This window comes from Aythya marila (genome assembly GCF_965140915.1).
Source record: "Aythya marila genome assembly, chromosome: 7".
In the NCBI taxonomy this organism is placed as follows: domain Eukaryota; kingdom Metazoa; phylum Chordata; class Aves; order Anseriformes; family Anatidae; genus Aythya; species Aythya marila.
Genome location: NC_139048.1, coordinates 21,371,454 through 21,382,758, shown reverse-complemented (window position 1 = coordinate 21,382,758; position 11,305 = coordinate 21,371,454). Strand labels below are relative to the sequence as shown.

Genomic DNA, 11,305 nt, shown 5'->3' with positions numbered 1-11,305 from the left:
AACAAAAAATCAATAAATCTCCCTCTGGTTCTAGGCCTAGATGCCAGCCAGCCTAAAAAGAAATCAACAGTGGTATTAAATCATCTTTTTAAACTTTTTAAACTGACTGTTAGGTCAAAAATGACAACTGCTTTAGATTAAATGTAGCTATTCTCTTTACATCTGTGTTTGTCAAGAGTTTCTGAAGATTTCCCACCCTTAAGCAGAGAGACTGAGGTCTGAAGTTCAGGAAAATCAAGAAAAAAAAAAAAAAATAAAAAAATCAGTGTTTCCTCCATAAGAGATCTTCAGTGAAACCCTAAAAAGAAACGTAGTTAACAGCAATCATACACAGAGCTGGTAAAATATTCAGGCTATAAGGAATGAGAATAAGATCAAGGAATTCCAGATTTGCTTCAATCCTGTAAATCCTACTTAGAAGGGTAGAACAGCTAGTCAGCTTTCGCATAATTCTTTCCCCACTATGCAGTCACGTACAGGTCTCCGCAGAAATTTTCTTAACCAGTGGGCTCAGCACCGGGAGCAACAGAACCCAGTTTTCTTTTATGCTCCAGCAACAATATTATGGAGTGGTACAAGCCCTGAACTCAGAGGAGATGTTGTCACGTACTGCAGTTACACATAGTAACTATCAATGGAATGACCCTAAATGTAAGCATGTCATTAAACATGTTTATACACCCAATATAAGCTTAACATGAGATGTGGAGAAACTGCAACTCAAATTACAAATGACAATCAGTAACGTGAGTCTTTTTGGTTACTGCATGGGATTCTCAGCCAAAAGAGCTGCTTGAGTACTTTTTAAAGAAACTATAAAACCTGCATGTTTCAGATAAATGCATCTGAAAAGCATTCCCTTTCCTCCCTTCTTCCTCCAAATATACACATTCCTTTACTGACTGGAAAACCTTAGCATGGTAGTTTTAAGCTTACAGTAGGCATATAAAGAGCCAGGGAAAATAAAAACTGAACTTGAGAAGCTCACTGTGAAGCGGTACAAAACAAGACTTAGTGAGAATCTCAATTAGTGAGAACTAAGCAAAATTTCAGAAGTAAAAATACAACAAAAAAGTATTACATTTGCTGTTACAGATTGTTACATAATGATGTGGCTCTTGACAAACACTACATTTGGTACATTCAGCATAGTTGCTAACTTAAGAGGTGCAAAACTATACTTTATATTGTATTTTAATACAAAGAAAAACCATCACCAATACAAGTGAATTTAGAATTAATTTGTTCCTCATTACCACCTTAGCTTGTCTCCTGCAGAAAAAAGAATTAGCAGGTAGCTCTCCTTCTCAGAGAGCATCTTATGGACTGAAAATTCTATGTCATATAACAGAAGTATTTTCCCAAACTCAGGTGTGAATGTAATGTTCTTAGTGACCCCCGAGTCCTCCGAAGGCTCCATCTATGCCATAATAGCAACAGCACAGTAAATTACTCTCTGGGATAACCCACTAATGAACATTTAAGTAACACTCAATGGCAACTGCTTCAGTAACTTGAAAGCATACACTTGAGCAAGATTTATGTGATGAAGAGGTGTAGACCTGGGGCTCCACAGAAGTCATCTTCAAGCCAACTACACATTCATAAAGCCTGCAGGTATCACATTCCCCATTTGACTGTTACTTTTTCTTTATGCTCCAAAGAATTAATAACATAAATGGTTATATTGCTAGTTCTCTGAGGAACTGCATTTTTTTTTTAGTATCAATTGGGTACTGGTCCTTAAACTAGGACCTGTTTGCAGTTTTGTGTTACTCTAATGAAAAATAACAAAACTAACAGTTAATTATACAATTTCAGTATCAGTACATGCTTGAACTTTCCACCTTTTAGCCATGCTGCCCCTCAAATAAACAATGGGGCATTTTGCTGTAGACTATTATTCACCCACACCGACCAACAGTCTTGTATTATTTTATTACAGTACAGACAACATTATCAATCTGACATGACACTGTACCTGCAGATCAGAGGGTCTAAATCACAAGTGTCTATATTAAAGATATATTTCATCCTTACCAATATACTGTGTATTAGCAAGGTATTTTGCTGAAGATTTCTTTCTTGTTCTGCAGCCTTCTTGTAAATCAGCAGGAATTAAAAAAATTTCAAGAGGAACCAAACTGTGTATAAATACCAGTACGAATATGAGTCATGGTGTTACTATCCATTTTAAGTTGGCCAAATCTCTGGGCCTGAATACTTACTGATAGCAGCTCCTAAGTTAGGCAAAAAACTTATATACAAAGAGAGGTCACCCTTTAACTTCAAAAATATGTTTACACACATTCCTAGAAGATTTTATTTCGCAGTGAGTACCTGACTCCACACTGCTGCTGGCTGGACAACTCACTGCAGAAATCCTTAAGACTGCGAGACCCAAGAACTTCATGCCAACAAACTCAGCCAATGGTCAAGAAGGCTGTTCTTCCACCCTGGAAACAAAGATGCTGTCGAGATCCACACAGCAGTGCTGACATATCACTTGATTTCAAACACTCACAGAACTGTATTTTTCACTTATTTTCCAAAGACCCCAACTTTAATTGCTTGTCTGCAGTCCCTTTAACAAAGCACATTATGCATAACGTGTGATATTAGGAAACCTCCTCAGGAGTTTGTTCACTTTGCTTGAAGTTAAGTTTCTCTGGGGTGACAGTGTCTCCTCATCCTCGTTCTCCCTGCGCTCCTTCTGAAACAGGAAAAGAAAGCCCAGAATATTATCTCTGTTTATTTTCCACCTTAACACTCACTCTCATAGAGTGCTAATAATTGTATTGGAATGTTTATTTCAGAAGAACACTATTTCTTTAAGGAAAACTCATAATAACATTTGGCTAAATAATCACAAGGCTTTTAAAACCCAAATAGTCTTCTTTAAATTGTGAAATTAATGAATAACTAACATTTTGTGAAGATTATATCTTTCCATATTCTTAATTAACAATATTATAAGCTTATAATAGCAATACAAACATGTTTTACCTTTTACTTTCCAGTTTTCAATTTGTTTTTATTGTAATCTACCAAATAATTGGAGGACAATTTTTCATTTATGATGTCAAACTGCAGCACTAAAAAGCTATTTATTAAATGATGATCCTATTACTAAAAACATAAAAACTTGAAATCAGTTTAAGGACAAGTTTTGTACCTGTATCAACCTTTAGACGTTGCTTTAACAGTGTTGAAATTTTAGAGATTAAAAATTGGAGCATATTAAGAGAAATTAAGAGAGTTGGCCAACAGCAACTGAACTCTACTTCAAGAATTTGACAACACAGAAAGGACTGGATGTGACTATTGTTTTATCCCTAGTTATAACATACAAAACATCTAGTCCCCTCCCATGCTCCTTTATTTTAAGGAAATTCCAAATTCAAAAAGGAAGAGCTGTGTTCCTGATGTACATCATCCTGCATCTCTCCTACAGTTCAGCTGGCTTTAGCTCAAATCAAATTGTTCATGGAACACTTATTGTTGGTACACAAATATGACTGAGGGCTTCTCTTCCTTTCCTACCACTAGCCCTAAAGAACACCAAATTGGCTTTAATTACTTCTGCCCTTGCCACGCAGTCATAGAACATCTGGATCTCCTTGGCGCAAGCTGTATCATTGAAGTCATTCTGCTTCCAGCAGGCCATCATTACTGACATCTCTGTAATGCAAGTTGCGTCTAGAAGGGAAAAATAAAACAATGAAAGCTTAGGTATGCAAGATTTGATTCTAACATCCTCCACAGTACATAAATCTTCAAAGAGAAGTTTAAAATGAGGTAGAGGAAGATGAGAAAAAACAAAAGTGAAGTAAACAGCAGCATCTCATCATTGCTTCCATTAGAGAAGAAGCTCCTAGCACAAGGATTAGCACAGTCAGAGCCATCTGGTTGTTACATTTTGATAAAGCATTTATGTTAACAATTCAAAGCGCTTTATATGCAGGACTTGCACATGGAATATTGTAAAATACAGACTGAGGGTTGGAGTATGGGAAAATACTCTTTTCTAAACACCTCGTGCACTAATTCCATGGCACAAACCAGACCCCCTTGCCTGCTGAAATGCTCCTGGTCTTTTGTCCAACTTCCCAAGGGGATGCTAAACAGCTACTACAGATGTTTTGTTTTGCGTTTTTCCTCTGCATTTCCTTAACGTTCAGCAAACGGAGTTACACCACAGCTTTCCAGCTGCAACATTTAGAAACCTTACAGAAACGCCCCTCAGAGCACAGGGCGCCCCCCAGCAGGGACCTGAGCACGCCCTGACACCACACGACCCTTCCCCTTCCCGGGCTGGGGCAGCGGGGCCAGCTGCCAGGGACGAGGCTCGGGGACGCCGCGTTTACCGGCCCCGCCGCCGGGAACTCACCGCCCGCCGTCTCCCTGCGGTTCGCCACCTTGTCGGCCAGCACCAGCGGCCGGGTGGGGCGGACGAGCGGGGGCCGCTTCTTCTGCCGCCACTGCCCGCTGACCCAGCGGCCCACCCAGGCCGGGTACGCGGGCGCCGCCATCTTGTGTGCGAGGGGCCGCCCCCGTGAGGCGGCGCGCGGGCGGGCGGGCGGCGCAAGCCGGGCCCCTCACGGCGCCCTGAGGCAGGGCGAGTGAAGCCGCCTGGGGCGTGAGCGGGCTTCTCTGCCCCAAAGTCCGTGAAAAAGTCAGCACCTCTTCGCAGCTTCTGTGCTACACGCTAACAGCTCTCCCAGTTCACACCTCCAACCCTTTTCTGCTGCAAACCACCTGGGAATCATTTTTTTGTGTTATTTTTAAAATAGTATTTTCTTAAGAGTCCAATTTTAAAAATATGAGAACGCATTTCCAAGTAAACAAAAGTGATTTTGCTTTGTCCTCTTCAGAACCAGACTGGCATTTCTTCAGATCCGAATTCAAACACTGACTGGAAGTTCTGAAGCATTTTGGTAGGGAATATTTATATTTCTCTGCTTCCATTTTTAAAAATTTTTTTCCTGATAGTACAGGAAATGAGCTATATTTCTAGCTTGGCTACCAGTGGAAAAGAAAAACAAACTGACACGTTCAACATAGAGGGCTTGCATCCTGCAACTCTAAATGTTAGATGTCTTTCAAGCTCAACACAGAGATGTCACTTCAGTGTTCAACATTCCCATCCTTGTGAGGTTGAGCTGCTCGTATTTTGCCTCTTCTATTTACACCCCCTGATAAACACTTTTCTCTGCTGCATTTGACTGCTGTAATTACTAACATGCCTTGCACAAGAACAAAAGGGAAGCAGCAAATGTTAGGACGTAAGAGAAGTTGAGCTGCATTCACTGTAAATCAACCTCCCTTTTTCCAAATTACATTAGCTAATGGTGGCAGCACCTTCAGGTACATTCACCTTCAAAAGCTGATCTCTTTTTTAAACAATTTCAAGAAAAATAGGGGGGAAGCCGGGAAAGAGAAAGGCAAGCTACACAAGGAGAATTTCAATAGCTTCCTGCCACTTACTGCTCTCTGCATTATAAACTTTTTTCTTTTTTTGGCATTCAGCCTGGGAGTGGAGCATCAGCCTAAGAAATTCCCAAGACGCCAAAAAATGTATGCAATTGTCTGCACACCCCACACTGATGCGTCTGAAGCATGGCACAAACCTTAGTTTCTAAGGGAGAATGTAGAACTACAAAAGAGGCTTGATACCCAATAGCCAACTCTCCCTATAGCCTGTATTTTTTACAACTGTTATCACAGAGTCACAAATGGACGGAGCAGAAGTCCTGACTTTTCAGGAGAAGTCAGAAAAACAGTTCTCTCAACAAACTGAACAGTGAACCCCACCGAAGTTTCATTGTGCATCCTGAGCATACACCTATAAAGAACATGTGAAATTCTAACTTTGTTTGCAGTTTTTCTTTACTTGAATGAGTATTATTAAAAGGTGAATCCTAGGCTGTGTTCCAGCTGAATTCAGTGTCAAAACCAAAATGAACCAGAGATGAAACTATTAGCACTAGATCTGAAAAGAAAACCTACAACACAACTGGAATAAGGGGCAGTTATGATGCTGCAATAAATGCATGCTAACAATGCAGTCCTAAAATACATTCAAGATATCATAACCACATCTTTCTGAACTGTTTGGATCCATCTTTCTTTGGGTAAATTTCTTGGGTAAATTCACCCGTTTACTCTTCCCATACAACCTCATAAAACCCTTGCCTATCACTATTTATTCTCAGTTATCTCACCCTGACCTCCTTAACCTCAATGTGAGCTGCCCTAGGGCATCTCAGTTTAATTGGAGGTGCCTTAACTTTTAACTAGCCCCACTAAGAGGTGCCTCACTTTAACTAACAGTAAAACTAACCAGTTTGCTAAGATTCCAGTCAGTTCAGACTTAGTCCTGTCTGCTGAACTATTGTATTTGGATGTTACTAGCACTTAAGGCATTCATTAGCACAATGACAGAGGCAATGTCTTTCCTCATGTCACTCTCCCCACACTCCATTGCTAGCCTACCTTATCCTGAGCTATCTCAATCAGATCAGCCTCCCTGGACTACTTTGCTCACCTGATTAGATCTGAGCTGCCATCCCTAATCCCTGACTCCCAGACCTATTTTATTCCAGTCTGCGCTACTACAAGTTACCTGATGTCTCCTTATTTGCTCAGAGATGTCTTTAAGTGTCATGGTCTGTTTTGATCCATTCCAAGATCCCCCAAGCCATCTCTAGCTGAGCCACTTCAGTATTAGATTGGTCTTTTCTGCAGGAAAGAGCGTATATAACAATAGAAATTAAGATGCCAGTCATGTCAGGGTTCTGGAACAAATCCTGCAGTTCCATTCCTCTCCACCCTTCCTAATCTTTTTGCAGGGCCATGTATCTCTCGCTGCCAGCTCTGAGACACTGAATCATAAGAGAAGAGCACTTTGTTAAAGCTTGACATAGGCTTTGGCTCAGCTGGTCATATCACTAAAAGGATTTTGTCTCTGATTAATTTCAACTTGTCAGTAGAGGTCTCTGAGCAGAACTAAGGAAGTGGCCGCCCTGTATGTTTCCGATTAAATACAACTTCTCAGAAGGTGCCTGGAGATCCATCAACAACCTTAATTAAATCCAACCAAATTGATGACAGCTAATCATTAAGGGAGTGGCACTCTTGGGACAATGGGTGAAGAGTGGATATGCAAGGATGGTATGGGGGACAGATGGCTGCTTGTCTAACACAGCAAAGCCTGTTTAAACAGTGATGTCCCCGATGGCAGTGTACCAATTCAATTTATTCTGCTCCTAGCCCTTAAGGAGTTATTTTTTCTTCCACCATCTACTGTTTCACAAGCCAGTTAAAATTACCTTCTGTCAAGGTATGACTGGAGAATTTTTGCTCTCATTCTCCAAGCAGCTACATTTTGGAGACCATTTCCAGGCAAAACAGTTCATTCTTTTTTCTCCCCAAACATATACTTCCATTGTTGCTTGGCTCTTAAATTGTTTCATTCTACTTACCATCAAAAATGACCCATAGAACAGTTCAGTTTGAAAATTACTACAGTAAAAGAAATAAAAGGCTTTTTTTTTTTTTTTTTTTTTTTTTTCTGAAATGGATTGCTGGATTTTTAACCTTCCATTGGACTTTTATTACTCCTCTCTCAAATTTCAAGATGCCATAAACTTATCCTACTTTTTCAAGTCAATTTTGAGACACAGCATCAATAGAATCTGCTGCTGTTTCATATAAGCAGTTATGAGGAGACAGCTATTTTTAGAACATTAATGCTAGCGAATAAAGCTGTCTTGGCGGCTTTGAAATCCTCCCTCTAGTCACACAGTAAACAGGCAAAATGCATGACAAGCAGTGAAGTGACTCACCCTGGCTGGTAGAGGCTTGCCAATGGGTTTACAAGGGTAATCTCTTTATCACCTTAGTATTTGATATCTTTGCTAAAATTCCTGATTAGTCTCAGTTGTGTTTTCATAAATATGGGCACCTGCACAGTAAGAACAGGATTAACATAGGGGGTTGTATACACCGCTCAGTCTGAGTATCATGTAATCCTCCTAGTAGTCACAACACAAGTGATGACATTCAACCATTATCAGGCTGGTTTGGATTTAAAGCAGTGAAACGAGAAATCCACAAATAGCAGTCAAGAACTTACATAATACCTTTCTCCAAAATATTAATAGTTGCAGCAGTGACCTTCCTCTTTACTGAATCCAGATATTTGCATTAGTAGAAAGATGACTAGAATCATAAACTGAATTCACTTTGGCTAAAGCTGGCAGTAGTCTTTGAATGTTACAGAACAATCCTTTCAAATGAATGATTATGTAAATCAATCTCAAATTCTTTATTCCTGAAATAATTCAGTCTTAAAGACACGCATTCTCACAAAGAACACTTTGACCAAAAAGAAAGAAGAAAATAAGAAAATAAAACCAGAAAAAAAATTATATCAAAATTAGAATCTAAGATTATCAAACAGTTACAAATATTGCACTTATAAGGGAGTATTTGTAGGGTAGTGGATATTCTTATTACAGTACTGATGTAAGCTACAAGCAAAGTGGACATTAACAAAATGCATATGCCCTTCTAGGCTATGAAACCCAGCTTCTCCTTTTCTGCCTCCTCCAAAAAAAAAAAAGAGAGAGATGAGAGCAGAGTCCTGGTGGGAAGAACTACCATTATTCAACATTTTGTAGTCCTTGGTGTCCAGAGAAGCAAAGGTTGGGAAGGTCAGTCAGCAGCCCGGAAAAGAACTGCAGCCACAACTCTTCAGCCAGCTGGGAAGATTAGCGCTTATCCAGCCACAGAAGAGTTTCCCTGGCAGGTACAGAAGTTATTCATACTACAAACTGGAAGAAGCATTTTAACCTTAATACTTGTGCACCACTTACAAACCTTTATAAATCACAAACGTTAATTGTGACATATAGGAGAAGATACAGGTAGTACGATCTATTATTTCAAGAAAAATTCTGTAGGTACAAGGGAAACAAAGTTTGGGTGAATGTCATTGCTGTAGATTGGTACCTGATATTCATTACCTTCTGCGAAGTTCACCAATTGTGAGACTGCAAAAACAGTTAAATCTATGAAGATGGTGACTAAGAAGAGAAAGCTGTTGAAGTTGGCTTGTGACTGAATAACAACCTCTAAGTTGTATTCTGAAAGCTTTAGAAAAAAAATAAGCAAACATTTGTGACAAAGTTACTTCATATCTGTGCAACTTTTATACCAGCATTAGCAAGGAATGTTGCAATTAGAAATACTCCTATTTGGCAACAGTCACAAAGCTCAAAGCAACAGCCTTCTGTAGTATAACACAGTGGAAAAAAAGACTGTAGAACAAAGAAACAAGCTTGTTGGGCTGGGGGATACAATGTACTGAATACAGATAATAAACAGTGGTGAAGGAATACTGGTGGTGAGGGTTTTGAACTAATTCATGAAGAAGAGTCCCAAACAGTAGGTTTTTATCCAGGTTGCTAGCTACTCTTAAGTTTGTACATCGTATCTTCAACTTGACAATATGAAGATACTTGACCGTATCTTCAGTTGACAATAATAAGCTCATTTTGCTGTGAAGGAAGGTAAAGTGAGGGTATAGGACCTGGTTAATCAAGAACTAAACAAGTGCTATGATACACAGATTGTTGCTATTGATACTTAATACTGTTACTCCTGCAAGGACGATACATTAAATTCATCATGTCTAATCCTGGTAAAAGCAGAAAAAAATACTAAAAAAAAAACAGATGGGACTTGGTTGTTCACCCCCCACTTCCAGATATTCTGTTTAAATTATAGGATAAAATAGCAAAAAGCAGAATGTGCTAGTACCTGGATTTTTTATTGCTATGTTTAGTACAAAAAGCAAGATCAGAATTTCTCCTCCTGCCTATCCCAACAAAACTTGGATAAGAAAGGGTTTTGAGATATAGGTAATTAAAAAGACAGTCAAAGGGACATGAATGATTTTCTATACAAATATGTGAAACAAAGAGAATCTGAAGTAACTCAAGACAAATTCAAACGATTTATTTAAATCTCACTAAGCTGTTCAGTAGAAGTTCCTATTCAGAACTAATGCAGACTTAATTTGTTTTATCTTAATTTACTTCTCAAGCACTGTGACCACTTTAATCCTGAATACACCTATCTATGATCTTAATCTGATTTGAGTAATCTACTTTAAAAATTAATTCAGATACATTCACTTAAGCATTCCTATACCCTGAATACCTGAAAAAAGGAATATAAACTGGTGAAGGCATTTTGGCTGAAGAGACATTTCTTACTATTATTATTATAGAAGGGAGATTTTAAAAAAGCAAATTTCTCCTTATTTTATACAAAAAAAAAACAGGTGCATATTTTATACTAAAGTCGTGCACTTTCCACATCTGCATGAACGCAGCAACAGTTGTAGATCTGCTCTGTCCCAATGCCCATATTTTAACACTGCAACACTGTGGTATCATCTGAGAAGCACACACTGGGATGTATATCGTTACCTATGCTAGTATTGTATCTATACCTAGAATATTATGAATTTGAGAAAAAAAATAGATTAAGTGATCCATACACAGATAATGGCTTAATTAGGGACAGAATGTGAATGCAGCCTGGTTCTCTACTTTTACTAATAGGCTTCAGGCTTGCCCTAGCAATGCACGAACTACCTTATAAAAATCAGCTAACATCATGGATTCTACACTTTCATTACCAAAAATTTATCTTAGGCATGGATAAACTCTAGCTATTTAGTCAGTAGTTACTTCTGAACAGGGGGGGAGAAATGGGGAAAAAAAACAAAACTATTGTATCATTACAAACATTGCTGCAGTGTGACCTGTGATTTGAAATCCCTCACACTAAGGCAACTCATCTTCCTCCAGTGCAAAATCAATTTTTTCAGAAAGGTACCAGCATACCAGGGAACAGGGGATTTTATTTATTTTTGTAAGAGATACAGGCTATGCAGTAAAGAACATTTGTGTGTCATCACTTACTTTTAGGAATTCCAGTCACAGACCAGGATCATAATGATTTAAGATTAGGTATAGATACAAAAACAATCTCACTGCTCTTGATTCTGATCATCCACCTCAGCACAGAAAGACTGCATGGTTTGTATCCAGACTGTAGAGACTATTGGAAAGGCACCATCATTAAAAAGTATTTGTCTTTGCAGAAAGCTTCAGATACAAAAAAAAAAAAAAAAAAAAAAAAAAAAAAAATCAAAGGCCCCTGAACTGCTGGCATTAAGAAGAGAACAAGAAGTCAAGATTATAGCTGGGATTTCAGATTTTATGGAAAC

General features: G+C 38.8%; 1 protein-coding gene across 1 annotated transcript; it reads right to left on the bottom strand.

Moving 5' to 3' along the window:
- Positions 1–1,919: 1,919 nt before the first annotated feature.
- CHCHD1 (coiled-coil-helix-coiled-coil-helix domain containing 1) lies at positions 1,920–4,552 on the bottom strand. The gene is made up of 3 exons (XM_082764253.1): positions 4,391–4,552; positions 3,581–3,699; positions 1,920–2,713 (listed from the first exon to the last, which is right to left on the bottom strand). Exons 1-3 carry the CDS (start codon positions 4,530–4,532, stop codon positions 2,600–2,602), a joined length of 375 nt encoding a protein of 124 aa, XP_082620379.1. The 5' UTR covers positions 4,533–4,552; the 3' UTR covers positions 1,920–2,599.
- Between the last annotated feature and the right edge of the window lie 6,753 nt (positions 4,553–11,305).

Coding starts and splice junctions, on each gene's coding strand:
- CHCHD1 (XM_082764253.1), bottom strand. CDS start 4,532: ATGGCGGCGCCCGCGTACCCGGCCTGGGTGGGCCGCTGGGTCAGCGGG. Junction 3,700..4,390: donor CCGCAGGGAGACGGCGGGCG/GTGAGTTCCCGG, acceptor TTTCCCTTCTAG/ACGCAACTTGCATTACAGAG. Junction 2,714..3,580: donor ACTGCGTGGCAAGGGCAGAA/GTAATTAAAGCC, acceptor TTCCTGTTTCAG/AAGGAGCGCAGGGAGAACGA.